Source organism: Ambystoma mexicanum, chromosome 6p (assembly GCF_040938575.1).
Source record: "Ambystoma mexicanum isolate Mex_15411 chromosome 6p, UKY_AmexF1_1, whole genome shotgun sequence".
Classification (NCBI taxonomy): domain Eukaryota; kingdom Metazoa; phylum Chordata; class Amphibia; order Caudata; family Ambystomatidae; genus Ambystoma; species Ambystoma mexicanum.
In genome coordinates, this window is record NC_090935.1 from 643,751,584 (window position 1) to 643,768,296 (window position 16,713).

Below are 16,713 nucleotides of genomic sequence, written 5' to 3' on the forward strand. Positions count from 1 at the left end.
TTTAGGGTGCAGCCCAGCCGCATATATGAGGCAAGCTCTTAACGTGTGAGCTATCCAAAAGATAATGAGGCCCCGGGTTTTGCTGCCTTTGTTCAAACTCAGTTTATGAGTGTCTTAGTAAGGGTCAAGAAAACATTGGCGGTGAGGGTTTAGTTAATGTCTTATCAGCGGGCTTTTGTAAAGAGTGCGCTGCCAGCAGGACATAATACCATATGGCAGTACAGCAGGTATATTGATGTTACTCTGGTAAATGATGGAGATCAACAAGCATTGACACCATACGCTATTTCCCCAACAATGAGAACTAAAGGCCTGCAATGCAAAATGTATCAATTTTTCTAGACCTAAAACTTCATGTGTAAAGCGCAAAATGTATCAATATTTTGACATAAAACCCTATTCAGGAGATAAACTCCACTCCCCTGTTAAGTGAAAGGAGACTGCAATACATCTGATATGACATTTATCCGAGCATAATGATACAGAGCATTCCTTGTGGAGAATGCTGTCGTATGAATTAATTTTTAATTGAATTTGAAGTGTGTAAACAAAGGCCAGTGCTAGGTTCAAGTACAATGAATACTGACAATGCATTAAAGGATCTACTAAGAAAACACAAACTGAGACATGGCACCGTTTATTGGCAATCAATACCAAGAACAAGCATTCAAATAAATTCAACACCACTCAGTTTGCCAGACATTGCAATAACCTAAGCCCCCAAGTATTTCGGCAATATTGGCATGCCCCGGGGGTAAATAGTGATTTGGCTGAACACATCACAGATACAACCTCAGTTATATGCAGGAAAGTGCAGACCTTGAAGAAAATAACCAGTGCAGGTATTTTAGCTGGGCAAGGAGGAGGGCATTGAAATGTGGTCATCTGCTCCATTCTTTACACATGCATCATATGCCAGGCTTGCTCGTATGACATGATTTCAGCTTCAGATCATCCATAATGCAACACTAGTTTGTTTTTGAACAGCTGCTGAACTTTAGTTGTTCATGCAATATACGAAGAAAGCACCATCCGATTCTCTGATGGATGGGATCTTAGAGTATGTTCCGGCCCTTACCATGCCTGATCCCAGATCAAAACTTGCAATGCATTGTGGGTCAGCACATCAGAACCAGGATCTGAAACAATTCAAATTCCTATGCATGGCAAACGTACCCATGATCCTAAGAGCTGAGGATGGAACAACAGCACCTGTGGGAACATGTGGGGCACTGGATAGTCCAGCTTCGAGCAGTAAGAGCTGGCTTGATCCATAGCAGAACATGGAAATCTTTCTGAAATATTTTGCAAGGACCTCCGACTCAGCCACGTGGCTGAATGAGTTTCTCACACAAAAGTCAACAATGCTTTATTGCTGAAAGGCTGAGCGTTTACACCGTGCATGTTTAAGAATGTCAGAGCTACAACATGAAACTATTCTTCTCAAGCATGAGCCTTGCATTTTTTTTATATAGAGATTTTAGCCTAAGTGTGATAGAGAGATGATATATGTATGCTTATCGATTTGAAGGGCACCTGTATCATGAGGCAGCTAAGTTTGAGAGTCTTTCACTTTAAAGGAAAATGATGGCTTGAACTTAGTCATTACATTCTTTCCAATGAGAATGCTAACATAGGTACTTTGATGAGTGGTGAACACAGCTGTGTCGTTGTATGCCCCGTAGAATCCTCTCCCAGGGAAAGACGCGATTGCAGCAAAAAGAAGCTTTCAGGTACTCCAAAGGTCCCCAGTGATACAGCAAACCATGCCTCAACACACAAGTGGCAGCCTGCAAATGAATCTTGTAGATTTAAAAGGGGAGATCTCCCAGCATGCAGTGTCCATGTTGAGTGGCCCTTTCCAGTAAACATGCTGTCCATTGTCTTTTCGGAAGTGTATCATTATGTGGCCGATTTCTGTGTAATGTGTCGTTGTGGACTCACTACCAGTTTGAAGGTAATAACATGTGTTCCCTCAACAGAAAACACTGGTCATGTGTGCTTTGAGAACACACGAGTTACAGAAGGCCGCTATCTGTTCGCGCTCAATTCAAATTCGTGCTCACATGTTCTCCAGCTCAAAAGTGTTTTGGCACAACATCATATGTTGTCTTTTTTCATATATCACTACATAGCAACAAAGATCGCAGATGTGTTTGAACATTCAATACTAAGTTAAACCAAGAATTAAGACCTAGTCATTTAACAATGAAAGCAAGTATTAAAAACGTGTCACCTTACCCACTGTATTGTGGAATCATCTAGAAGGATTGCTTAGGTGTGTAATCATTGATGTTAAACCGCAGCCTCAAATGGCCGCTTCTGCACTGCTTTTCTCAGATCGGGGTTGAAAGACCGTGATGGAAATGTTTGAGAGAGAAAAGACGGAAGATTGGTCTTTTATCCCCTGAACATTTCCGACTTGGACCCCGCTCCCAGCCTCATCCCCCTACTTACCTACTTACCTTGTGGCGGCTGCCGACTAGCTGTGTCCCTGCAACCCCTGTTCCCTTTAACTTCCGTGATCGGGAACAGACGCCGTAGGGTCCTTTCCTTTTTTGGGGGGGGGTTTGGCTGCGGGGGACCACACGCAATCCTTGCTCACAATATAGTGAGCACGGGTGCGGGAGACACCCTCACAGCCCCCGGCACCGAATGCGTGATTTGGTCGAACTTTTCGGCAGTGGTGGAAATGGAAATAATTTGGATGGGATCCCACAAGGGTCGTGTGGGGGCAGTGTTTGGAGGAGGGGGGCAGAGTTCAGAAGGGGCGCAATTTTAAATTTTATTTTAAAAATTGTGCAATTTCTTTAATTGCTTGAAAAGTACACAAACCATAGTAAGCGTACCTTGCTATGGTGTGTGTACTTTTCAAGCCAGCATCGACCGTGTCAAATGAATTTTGACATCCTAAATTACAAATACCAGAATTAATTTGGGAAAGGCAACGATCACCAACCCACGAAGCTGGGGCCTCGGTAATCATTGTGTTGTCCAAATGGATTCTGTTTTCTGCTAAATCACAGGGTCTTTGACCCCGGCGAGCCTGGATGCTCGCCTCAGTGATGTAATCTGCTCTGTGTGAGCACACTGTGCACAGTGCGCTCGCACAGAGCAGATTAGGTCAGAGAGGCAAGCCCCCAGGTTTGCTGAGGGTCTGCCTTGGCTCCTGCTGCCAGTGACATGGGTGATGGGGTGGAGCCAGAATGGCGCTTGCCAATGTGCTGTGTGCGGCTCCATCCCCCACACCCTACCATAGGGCGGAAAGCATTTTTTAAAATTGTTTTAAAAGCCCTTTATTTTGTTATGGGCTATCTGGCGTTGAGGCTGGCCAGATCCCGAGATCTGGGTACACATCTGGTTCCGAATCTCGGATCCGGCGAGAGCCGACCCATTGACCAGCGCTGCTTTTGGGCCATTGGGAATTTTCGAATGGCCGAAATTCGGCCAAATCACGCACTCAGCCTTTTATTATCAGTCATTTTGGATGTTTTCCTTTTCTCAGTTTCTCCACTAAACCAGGGGTCTGCCACCTTTGGGGAGGGATCATGGGAGATGCAGTACTGAACATCTGAACAGCTGCAGGTTGCAGGCCCCTGCACTAGAGGCAAGAGTGTGTTAATTTGAGCATACTTGACAGTAGAAGCCACAATTTGGAGAAGGCTGCGGAGAAGGCCTTCTGTGTTCCCTTTTTTTCTAATAGTAGTTTCTTATTAGATCTTTTATGCATAGTTCAACCAACATGTCGGTACCACCGTGCTCCAAGCTCGTTCTGCCAAGTGCTGAAATGCAAGTAGTGCGTGCAGGTGACTGCTGGGAACGAGCACGCGGGCCGTGCAAACGCAGTGGCAGCCGCGACACACAGGTGCCTGTTGATTACTTCATTCCGAATGATTCACAGGTACAGGAAGGAGAGGGCTCCTCACCACTCTTAACCTCAGCACACTCAAGCACCTACAGCTCGCAATTGTGAATAAATCCAGATCTGCACAGCAGAAGGCCGTACATGTATCTTTTATTTACAGGCACACTGGAATGCAAGTCACAGGGTCCGGACATAGAGAGCATACGTGGCAATTAAGCGGGCAGTCCTGAAAGAAATGGCGTGCTGAATATTACGTGACAAGGGGTGGAGCGCAGGGATTGGGCAGCTACTCAAAATGGCAATGGATATCCAGGATGCTTGAATATAGGAGCTGCCGGGGGTGAGGATGTGCTGGCCTGGGTGGTGTAGTTCCTGCTGAAGGGGATACATTTTGTCAGTGAGGAATGGGGGATTTACTCTCTCTGCAGAGGCCCCTCTGAATGGTACTGCTGTATTACAATTGCTGATGGGACCGGCGGTGTTGGTGCTTCCGGTGCGTGGGACCAGCTTTTTGACTGGTGGTGATTTTGAAGAGTACACGGATAAGCAGAACAGAAGAGTACATGCCACTCCTGGGGCTTTTCTTGTAGATAGACCTCTGTTGCATGGGGAAAATCAGAGGCGGAAAACTAGCCTTGAAAATGCGTTGATATTTTACAGGTCAGTTAGTAACTACTCTGGTTTGCTGTCATTACAATGTATCTGGTTGATTGGCATCAGTGTCTGGATGAAGTTGATGCAGTCAAGAATTTGCAGAAACATCAGCGTGGTGGTTGCATACTGTATGCTCAAGCAGGCATTGGCTTGAGCTAGAGTCTTTGCAGGTCCAGTGCTGGGCTCCTGTGTTCAAGGAAGGTTCTCACCCAGTTAAGTACTTTTTCTGACAAAGGAAGTAGATTATTCAGGACTTGCAGTAACTGGGCTTGCCCTAGAGATCAAGGAAGGACAATAGGTCGAGGAGGATAAGCGCCACAATCGTTCCCAAGACACAAGCACTGAAGGCGTGTCTAGGACAGCCTGAGAGACGGTACCTTTGCTGTAGAGTAGAAAAACAGTCAGCAAGGTACTTATGGTTGCGGTGTCAGTGTGATGCCCTTCTACAGTATTTACCAAGGAGATGTGTGTTAAACCTGTGCACGACTTGTTGACTTGAGAAGGATAAAGTGGTTGTTTTTTTAAAACTGTGTTTTACCAGTTTGCCAGTGGAGGGGCAGTTGTTTAGGTTTGCAGCGATGTGTGGGCCACGCGTGAGAAGGGAGCTCTTGGAGTGGTGGGAAATGCATGCTCCAAAGCAGAGGGGGTAGCTTTCATAAACTAGATGGGTTTACTCTATGCCAGTGTACAGGAGGAGGGCCATGGAAGAGGTAAGTAGTTTACTGTTGGCGTTAGGTGGGTCTGGCAGCAAGGGCTGGTGAGGGCTGGTTTGCTGTCATGTTTTTGAGGTTGGTTGTGCCTATTGGTGGGTTTGAACGAGATCGTGGAAGAGATAAGCAAACATTGTTGGTGGCATGGTGTTGGAAAGAACAAGCCAGGTGTGGGTTGGGTTTGGCACATTGTGCATTTTCTTTATTGAATAGACGTCTTTGGGTACAACTTTCATCCGGATGCATCTTTTATTTAAAGATGTTATATTGCATATGGTGCATGCCCAGTTTTGTGGACTGCTAGCTTGATGGCCTTAAGGCCAGTAGTGGACATGGGAGACCAACTACTGAGTTTGACGCTGAGTTGTTGCTAGTTTATGAAGTGCAAGAACAAGCTTGTGGTTGTAATGATAGCCTGTGCTCTTCTAGTACTTAGGGATGGGGAGGGGTGGGGTGATCAAGGGCAGGTTCATTTAATGAACTAGAGTTAATGAAGCATGGTAGTTTCTTTGGCTGGGTGGCAAACGCCTCTTGCTGTTGATGGCTTGAATACTAAGGGAAGTCATCTTTGATAAGAAGTTATGTATTGCTGGTATTTATATCTGAGTATGTTGTGGGAACAGTACTTGGGAAAGAATGAACAGAGTGTGAGAATTATTCAAAAGCGGATGTTCTATTGTAGTTATACAACTATTTAGACGTACAGTGTGCTTGTCTTTTTTGGTCAGCTGCAATGGTGGACTATGATGTTTGTTGGTACAAGGCAGGGTCTGTCATGAAGTGACCACAGAAACTATCCCTGGCGTGAGTTAGGCACTTTAGTCGTTGTGCATGAGCTGAACCACAATTGCCTTGGTTCTGTTTTCTCGTACAAAGCCGTACATCACCGGTGACCTGGACTCAGGGAACAGAAGCAGCTTTACTGGGTTGCTCCTTGAATACGCGTACGGCAAGTACTGGTTAAGTGCAGCATCTGTGTTCTGGTTGCACAAAGCAGGCCACTCTTCGCTGAGTGAGATCGGTCTTGGGAGGCTGGTCAATCTCCACGGAGCCCTTCATTTTGGAATCTCCTAGTGCACCTGCTACCAGACAATCAGGCAGCAATGATTCAGTACAGGTCATGCGTATGGCTTGACAGGGCCCTGAGTGTGGTGTGGGTCCCTTCTGGAGCAAGTGGATAAGGGCCCTTCTACTCTGTGTCGAGCTGAGCCGGTGCCACTCCCAGGAAAGCAAATCTTTTCATGTACTCAATGTATGGTTCAGTTCAATATTATTGCTGACAGCACAAGTGCCTCCATGGGAATAATTCTTACAAAGCGTCTAACGCGTCACTGGAAACACATACATAAATGTCAGCCTTGTTTTTAAGCCAACACCACTGGATAGATTGCCTCATATGGTGGCGGGGGGCAAAAGTCGTAGGTATCTTCGTCCAGCAAATCTTCTGGTGGCTCAAGAGTCTCCACTGTACTGAGGCTGTGGAAATAAAAAGAAGGGGGTTAGTGAAGCGGGTCTGCGTGTGACGCACATGCTAAAATCCAGACAGGGCTCGGAGAGCCTGGGAAATAAAGACATGTATTCAAAGAAGCGGGGCAAACGGGGCAAGACTGGCTGCAACCCTTCCCATCACACACGGTTAGAAGGCTCCTGGTCAATGCTTTATGGAAGCGTGATCAACAACCAAACACATGCATCACACATGGCCCGCTCTTTATCGGATCCAATGACTTACTATGTCTTTGATAGACTTGACCATCACATTAATCACGCCTTGGGCCGGTCCTTACTTTAAAATACCTGTGCAAGTGTTAGACCACACAAAGAACAGCATCTCTCAGACAATAAAAACACAAACAGTATGAAGACAGGACTCTTTATATTGTAACTAAATAGTATTACTAAAACGCTCTCTGGACAATCTTCTAACCCTGCACCATAGCTCAAAATGAACATTGTACTGTGAGGATAGCTCAGGGCCAACGACAAAAAACAACACAGGTTCGATCCCCGGGTCAGCGCTTATAAACCGCTGGGTAATAAGCATGTTATAAATAACCAGTTACAATTAAGGGGGTGTCGCCCCTGCGTTGGAATCGTTAACGCCATAAGAGACCGTTTTTAACATTTTATTTAAACACATCAGGTCAAATAGAATGCAAACGAGCTATACAACGACCAAGATAATGCATTTGGAGTTCAAGCACCGCAGATTTGCACCGTCTTTTCGTCATAACCTGTCTTTCGTGTGATGTGGGGCCACTGGGCTGCGAGCTATGCAGGACCTGATAGGCGGGACGCGCGTGGGGATTGCGCGCAATGAATGACACTGGCACGTTAGCTCTGGGGTCAGAGCGACACTGCCTTTCGTTGGCTTTATTCCTTCGCTCACGTGTTCCATGTCACGTGGACATCACATCTCGTGTCTTAAAATTACATCACATAGAGCTGTTTGGTATGGTAGGTGTGGTGTGTTTTCACTCAAGAATGGAAGTGTGTTTTCTATGTTCCCATGAACAAATTACTATCTGAAAACTCAGGGCAAGATGTATTTTGAAAGTACAAACAGCAATCACGGGTTGACTCAATTTGGAGTTCGGCAGTGAAGGCAAAAACATGGGATTACGAATGCCTCATGCTTTTACTGTCTGCATAGTTATGAGGGTCAGCTTCACCTCACAGAGGAGGCCTCAATAATCCCAAACAGGCGCCTGGGGTTGCTGATGGTTCGCAGGAGATTTGCCAGAATGCTGGTGCTGGACTGCCCGTGTGGGTGCAACAAGGCAGATATACAAATGGGTATTTCTCCTCTGTGAAGGGTGCACCACGCAATCTCACATCCACTCTAGGTGGATACATTAAACCCAAATGGACGTGTAACAACAGGCCACTGTTTAATGCTGTGCTCCCAACCCTCCTCCCATCCATGGACGATGCCCCTATCATTCAACGTCATGTGTCCCACCATCCAACAATAATGGCATGTAATATTCACAAGGCATCAACATAGGCCTAAGGCCAATCTCAATTGATTATTTTGCTCCACAACAATGAAGTTACAAATGGATTGGAATTCTGCTTCTATGTTGCATTTTAATCAGCCTGCTTAATATTAGCAGGATGTTCAAGAATCTCCATTACAGCATTTGCTAATTGTGGAGCTTTTAAGACTTTTTAAAAATAATTATGAACGTGCACAGGATCGGGATTCGAACCAGTGCTGCGCTGCGTTGTCTTGTTTCCAAGACAAACGCATTGCCCCTGAGCTATCATCCCACTCCATGTTTTTCCAACAATGCTTTAATGGAGTAACATTCAGATTATTACTCAAGGGCTTACCTGCCTATATATTCTTTTCTATTCTCATTGACATCTCTCAGCAGTCTGTGATGCCTGCATGTCGCCCCTTCTTTCCCAATGTTCTCCTTATTTCCCTCTATCATTTTCTTTTTTAAATTTCCTTATAATCTCTGTTGTGACACCACCTAAAATGCTTTTATTTCACATCCGATTACAATAAAAAAAGAAAAAAAGTACTCTGTGTATTTTGGGTGAATTGTTGCTGGAGTGGTATGGTACTGGTTTGCTTGATAGTTGTACTTGGTGCAGTATATCTGATGTGACCCTGTGAATGCTGCCCATTGCTGGGTGTGTGACACCCCCAACCACCCTCTCCCCTTTTCATGTTGCAAGCTCCTCTGTGTGCATTCCCACACCGGCTGTCCCTTCCCACTACCTAGGATCCCACTTTTCACCTGACCCTGGAAGGCTGCAGGCTTCACTGCCTGCCCCCACAATCCTCCACCTGCATCATCCTATTTTAGAACCCTGATGCCTTGATTGCCTGCTCCCCTCACCTGGGTGCACTGCCACTCAGCAGCTCAGCCATTTGCGTGACATTCTTCAGACACATGGCCTTCAATTGCTATCTAATTTAGCCACCCATATTGGTGGACATTGTCTCGATCCGGTTATCTATCGAGACTCAGTTCTGGTTGTCGGAACTATAAAGTCGGTCAGCTGGTCCGATCATTCACTGGTGAGCTTTGTTTTATGGACCACCTGTCATTCCAAGCTACAAAATATTGTCCCAAATGTGCCACTATGTCGTAGGAAAAGGTATTTGGACCGCATATCCGACAGTGATCTCGTTCAGAGTCGTCCACCTATACCACCCACTATGGATTGCTCAGATTATTATTCCAATTTGATGTCGGGGCTGCAAACAAATTGTAATTGCATTGCCCCGTTAAAAGCTATTGAAGAAAATAGGAGGAAGAACAACCAATGGTATAATGAGAATCTCAAAAGTCTACAATTATATAGAAAAAAGGAAAACATCTGGCATAAAGCCAGAGATGAAATTTCTCATCGGGCAGTCAAGACAGCTTTGGCCACATGAAAGAAAGACATTTTGTTGGCCAAATCACTTCTATCAATCTAAGGCTCTGTTCCTAAGAATGTGAACCCTCAATCTGTAGCCTCTGTCTCCTCGGCTAACAAATTAAATCGTTTTTCCAGGAGAAAGTCAATTTAATCAGAAAAAATATGCCTGTATGTTCACTACTTATGGAGGCCTATGTAAGTATTTCCAATCCTATATCATACTCCGGTCCTAGTTTCTTCTTTTCCAGTGATGGGTCTGACGAAATTCTCAGATATTTGGAAAAATTTAAACCTACAAACATTGCCTAATACCCAATTCCGGCGTACTTGGCTAATCAACATGACTCGGCTCTTAGTAAACCTTTGTCGTCCTTCATAAATGCCTCTCTACCACAAGGCAGCGTTCCCCTGGAGCTAAAAAACATAATTTCTTACACCCTTGTTAAAAAAGCCAACATTGGACCATAAAGTTTTGGCTCGCCCAATATCTGGCTTGTTATGGCCTGCAAAAATTCTAGAAAAGGTAGTGACAAACCAACTCCAGACATTTATAGATAAATATAAAATTATTGACTGCTTTCAGTCATACTTTAGACCGGCCCATGGAACCGAGACTGCCCTGGTGATGGTCTGGGATGATCTGCTGAGGGCCACCGACTAAGGTACTGTTAGCATGCTTATTATGCTGGACCTGTCGGCGGCCTTCAATACAGTAGACTTTGACATTCTCATTACCAGACTGTCATCAGTGGCATTTGTCTCGGACGAGGCCATGAGATGGTTTGTGTCTTTTCTTCTAGATCGTACTTAGCAGGTAAAAATGGGCGACTGCCTCTCTGAAACTGTGTTGGTTGAGTGTGGGGTAGCCCAAGGGTGCTCACTGTCACCTCTATTATTTAACATCTACATTCTCCTTTTGCTGAATATTCTAGCAAAATTTTGTTTGTCATACCATTCGTATGAATGACACCCAAATTTACGTGCGACTAAACCAGCCAGCTGAGGCAGTAAACACCATGTCATCCTGCGCTACCAGGATCAAGGAATGGATGCTGGAAAATAAATTGCAGTTGAATCCAGCAAAAACTGAGGTCATAGTACTGGGCGCAAGGAGGAAGGTACGGAACATGACTGACATTGTCCTGTGTTCATCTATTTTTGACACTCCCACCAAGTATGTAGAGGTTGTAAAAAACCTTGCCTATATTTGGCAGCACAGTATGGACAGCAACCTACAAGTCAATCAGATGGTGAAATCTGTATATTTCCAACTAAGTCTGCTAAAACCAGTGATGCCCCTGATTGCGGTAAAAGATCGTTTGGCTGTGGTTGGAACACTAACCAAAGCCAGGTTGGAATATTGCAATTCCCTGCTTATGGGGGTGCAAATATTTCAGATCAAGAGGCTACAGGTAGCTCAAAATTCAGCTATTAGGCTGATTTTTCTCACTGAGCAGAAAAAACCCAATCTCTCAGTTTCGAAGACATTTACACTGGCTTCCGGTAACTCAAAGGATTCTCTTTAAGGTCCTGTGCCTGGTATTTCGGTGTATCCATGGGACAGCACCAGTTTATCTGAGTGCTAAGATTCAGCTGTACCAACCTCGGAGACAGCTGCGCTCTCTGGACCAGCGACTCCTGCATATTTCAAGGATTACAATGGCTATTTGGGCGAGCGACGGTTCTCCGTCTTCAGCCCTCGAATGTGGAATGCTCTTCCATTGAACCGTCGAATCCTTGAATCGTTAATAATTTTCAGGAAACAACTAAAATCGTACCTACTCGTTTAATACAGAATCTACGAGTAGCTCACCACACGCTTGCAACACTGTGATAAATCACTGAAGAACATCCTGCGCCTAGATGCATTTGTGCTCGGTCCCATCAAGGGTATGCACGGTATAAATATACAAATCAAATCAAACTCCCCTGTCCCCGTCCACACCCTACCCTTTCTGTAGAACTGAGATCTTACCACCCTCCTTCAAAATGGCAACGTAGCTTGTAGCAGTCATGTATTTCTATTCTTTATGCATGGCCATACTCAGTGAAACTTAGACTCCTCAGTATGTAAATGATTTAATTAAGATATGTTCTGATTCACTCTCGCCCCACTTCATCCTTTTATACTAGCGATTCGTTGAGGCCTGGATGAGTACTCTTCCTGATTGGGACCTGATCCACTAATTATACAAGCTTAAAAACATGTTACTTCCTTTGCAAGTTGTGTGAACAATTCAGGGCTGTTTCTGTTCTTTGTCCCTACATGGCGCTAGCCTCCGACCTCTCTTGACAAAGCCTGTTGAGTTTTCAATGACGTTGTATTTCTAAATATGTTGTGTTCACCTTTTTGTATCATATCAGCATTACATGTGCACGGATGTGATGCCACTGCCCTATGAAACCACTATAATGTTCACTCTCCCTCCTCGCCCCCTAGAAGAGACCCTTTCTTCCCTGCCAGTGCTGCCACACAACCCTCTCTCTACCCCTTCCAATATCCCACACTCTCTTGCACTCCTGTCCCCCTTGCTTGCCGCCAAGCAGCCCGGCATCCACTTCCTCAGGCACCCCTATCAGGCATAGCGGGTCCGATTCATGGACTTTTTAGCACGGTGCAAAGTGACTTTGCGCTGCCAACAAACACCCTGATTCACAGAGCGGTGCAAAGTCACGTTGCACTGCGCTAAATATTCCATGGAACATGCATCACATCCCCATGTCTTCACAGAGTCTTGTTTGTGTTACTCTCTGAGCATTCAGGAGTGTACATATTCTCAAACCGCCAACCCTGCATTTCGGCATCTGACGCATCATCCTGATGACTGCAGTGGTGGGCAGGTGCCTATCCTCTGTGCATTATGTGTCTGCTCTATCAGTTGACATAAACATGGGAATGTGTATGATGGATCTTATATGGTTATGGTTATGTCCCTTATGTTGGGAATTTCATAGAATGCAAGTAAGTCCTCTTGAGTGGTGTGCACGCAGTCCCGTGTGTGGGATGCACACACTGGCACACTGCATTTGAGTGATTGTCTATAGCACCTTCAAGCTAGCTGGGATATGCCTACACGCTGGACAACTGTGCTCTGGACACTGCCAGCGGCTAATATCTGGAGTGCAAATAAGACTGGTAGTGCCTGACCCATCTCGATTATGACTAGTATCTCTTGCTATAGCTCACCCAGTATGCAGTATCTCTTGAAACAGCTCTCCCAGTATTTAGTAGCTCTTGCTATAGCTCTCCCAGCATGCAGTATCTCTTGCTATAGCTCACCCAGTATGTAGTATCTCTTGCTATAGCTCACCTAGCATGCAGTATCTCTTGCTATAGCTCACCCAGCACGCAGTATCTCTTGCTATAGCTCACCTAGTATGCAGTATCTCTTGCTATAGCTCACCCAGTTTGCAGTATCTCTTGAAATAGCTCACCCAGTATGTAGCATCTCTTGCTGTAGCCCACCCAGCATGCAGTATCTCTTGCTATAGCTCACCCAGCACGCAGTATCTCTTGCTATAGCTCACCTAGTATGCAGTATCTCTTGAAACAGCTCTCCCAGTATGTAGTATCTCTTGCTATAGCTCACTCAGAATGCAGTATCTCTTGCTATAGCTCACCCAGTATTTAGTAGCTCTTGCTATAGCTCTCCCAGCATGCAGTATCTCTTGCTATAGCTCACCCAGTATGTAGTATCTCTTGCTATAGCTCACCTAGCATGCAGTATCTCTTGCTATAGCTCACCTAGCATCCAGTATCTCTTGCTATAGCTGACCCAGTATGTAATATCCCTTGAAATAGCTCACCCAGTATATAGTATCTCTTGCTATAGCTCACCCAACATGCAGTATCTCTTGAAATAGCTCACCCAGTATGTAGTATCTCTTTCTATAGCTCACCCAATATGTAGTATCTCTTGCTATAGCTGACCCAGTATGCAGTATCTCTTGCTATAGCTCAACCAGTATGTAGTATCTCTTGCTATAGCTCACCCAGTACGTCCCCAGAGATGTAAATATGTACAGGGTTTACACACATGTTCTGTAGAGTCCCAAATATGTTTGTCCCCACCCTGCGCTGCCCCCTTGTGAATTTGGAGTTGAGATTTACATAATTGCATAATTGCCCACTATTTCTTGCCCTCTCTCTTACTGTCTCTTGCACGCTCCTACTGCCTATTTCTATTTCTAATTCCTCTCTTTGTCTTTCGCTGTTACTTTCTTTTGCTCTCTCTCCTTATCCCTGTCTCTTCCTCTCTGTCTCTCTCTCCCTCGTCTCTCTGGCAACCCCTAACCTTCTCTGTCTTCCTCTATGTCTCTCTCTCTCTCTCTCTCTCTCTCTATCCACTGCCCTCCTTTTCTTTGTTTCTTTCCCTCTTTCTATCCTCCATCTCCTCTGGGACCAAATGTCAATCGGTACAAAATATGATATACATATTATGGCCAATTCTCATTTCATTTTTGTGTTTTTCAAGTACATGGCCATTTACAGACCCTGCCTGTATTGTAATGGAAGCTTGAGGGAAGAGTGTGTGTCAGTCACTGGTATGGGTATTATTCTTTTCAGTATGTTGGTCCAGATCGTTCTTCTGTTCAGTTTCTGGGGTCACTGGGTTTTTCTAGGGGAGTGGCAACAGTTTATTTTGTCATGGCCTCTTTTAAGATTAACTTAACAGTGTGGTAATTATCATTCATGTCCAGCAGCTTATTTTATGCAATTGCCTTCCTAGCATTGTCTCTTTTGCACCAGTTGGGGCTTTTCCTGCTGGGCGTTCTGTAAAAATGTGGGACTTGTTTTATGCCCCATAACTTGTGGATTTCATCTTATAATTAGACTGATTGTAAGGCTAGCATTGTTCAACTTATTTTACTGCAGTGGTGGTTGGTGAATTGTTTAATTGGACGGCTTAAACGTTTTCTACAAATATGTCAGAGCAACCGAGCATAGTGTGGGAGCCTGAACCAACCAAGGAGCAGTTCGGGGAGTGTCGTCCTGCTGAGAACATTTGTTCAATAGTAAGTAAATTTGGTGCATTATAGAGCACACTTTCTGTGAAAAAGTGGGTAAAAAGCCAGACAATTTGTAATCGGTTATGTTGGGTAACTTATGAAAAAATTCAATAGATGAAAGTCACAAACAGTACACCTTTTCAAGATGCCTTTGCCCACAATATATTCCAGTATATAAACGTTTTCACACTTGCTGTGCCCATGCATTTCCATGCTGGCTGCACCAATATATGCCGGTATTCCTATATAAGAACATACGCATAATGCCAGTAATGATACTATACGACAACATGCGCAACCTGGCTGTGCCAATATATGCCAGTATCCCCAATTAAGAACATACTCATGTTGGCTTTGCAATTAAAAATGTTACACCACAGTAAGAAAGCATGTCCAAACTCGTTGTACCGATGTAGGCTTCTAGACAGGTAATAATATTTGCTTTACCCTTGAAGCCCAGTAAAAAATGCCATGGCACAGTAGAAAATGATATCTATTCTAACTGCAAAAGCATGTGCCACTCTAGCCAAGTAAGAACACTTATCATGCTTGATTTATATTTGATTCCCAGTACAAAATGCATTGCTCTGGTAAGACATTGTAGCCATACTAGCTGTAAAAATATATGCCTGTCTAGCCACATAATAACACTTATCATGCTGTTTTATCACAGATGCTGAGTAAAAAGTACCATGCCACAGTAAAACATTATAGCTAGGTTTGTTGCATCAACATATGTCATGCTAACCATGTAGTAACACTTATAATGGTTACTTTATCATAGATACCCAGTAAAAAAAAACACATGCCCCAATAAGAAATTGTACCAAAACTGGCTGCACCAAAATATGCCTGTCTTGCCACTTAAACAAACACACGCCCCAATAAGAAATTGTAGCAAAACTGGCTGCACCTAAATATTCCTGTCTTGCCACTTAATAGCACTTATCAGGCTTGCTTTATCAGAGATGCCCAGTATAAAATGGCATGCCATAGTAAGAAATTATGGCTAGACTGGCAGCACCAAAATATGCCATTCTAGACACTTATAGACACTTAGCATGTTTGCTTTCACTTAAATGGGCAGTAAAAAATATGAATCCACAGTTTGAAATTATAGCTAGACTGGCTGCACCAAGATATGCCTGTCTAGCCACTTAATAATATGTATCAAGCTTGCTTTATCAGAGATGCCCAGTAACAATTGCCATACTACAGTTAGAAATTATAGCTGAACCAAAGTATACTAGTCTGGCCATTTATTGACACATCATTTTTGCTTCATCATAGATGCCCAGTAAAAAAATGCCATGCCTAGTATCCTCCACTCCCACTCGCTTTACTCCCTTCCCCAGCCAAAATCTGCACACCACTGAGACTGTACAAACACAAGCACACACCCATTGACACAACATTTACTCTGTAATTCACACACAGCATTCACTTGCTCATTCACATGCGCACCCATCCACCCATTCATCATACTGTCACTCATTCACACACGCATACATGCATAAATACACATAAAACATGCATTAAAGTATTTTTTACCTTCAGGCCAGTCCAGAGTCTGCTCCTCGCAGCCAGCACATCCCATTAAAGCCCTCCAGCTCCCACACAGCACGAACAGGAGTCAGAAAGCAAAGAAGGATTCCTGGTTTCTGCAAATATGCAGGGGAGCAGGAGTGCTATAAACACACTAGGCCATCTGAATGTGTGAGGAGGTGAAGGAGCACCCCCTGTGCACATTCAGTGCTGTAGTTCCCCAGCCTGCATCCCTAATGGGTTATGCAAGCCTGGGGATCAAAACTCCCCCTACCTTGCATAGTCCTTTAGACATGTGCGCTGGGGAACATAAACTATCAAAGGGAAACCAGATTTCCCTTTGACAGTTATAGCCTGCCCAAATGTTTTTACTGGGCTTGTGCAGCTCTTTCAGAATGGTTGGTCATTTTGGCCAGTCGGTGCCCCGACGCCCATTATTGATAAGCCGCACCTGTTTTACTGCCTTTTCGTTAATATGGGCCAAAGTATTTAACATAAAAGATTTTAAGTAGAAAGATCAACAAGGATCTCATCCATTATATCATA

The 16,713-nt window shown here is 44.4% G+C and overlaps 1 protein-coding gene across 1 annotated transcript in view; it reads right to left on the reverse strand.

Moving 5' to 3' along the window:
• Positions 1–620: 620 nt before the first annotated feature.
• TMEM174 (transmembrane protein 174) overlaps positions 621–16,713 on the reverse strand; it is a 102,456-nt gene continuing 86,363 nt past the window's right edge. The window contains exon 2 of the mRNA XM_069627503.1: positions 621–6,705. Coding sequence (XP_069483604.1) covers positions 6,594–6,705 — 112 coding nt within the window. The 3' untranslated portion in view covers positions 621–6,593. The remainder of the gene's footprint in view (positions 6,706–16,713) is intronic.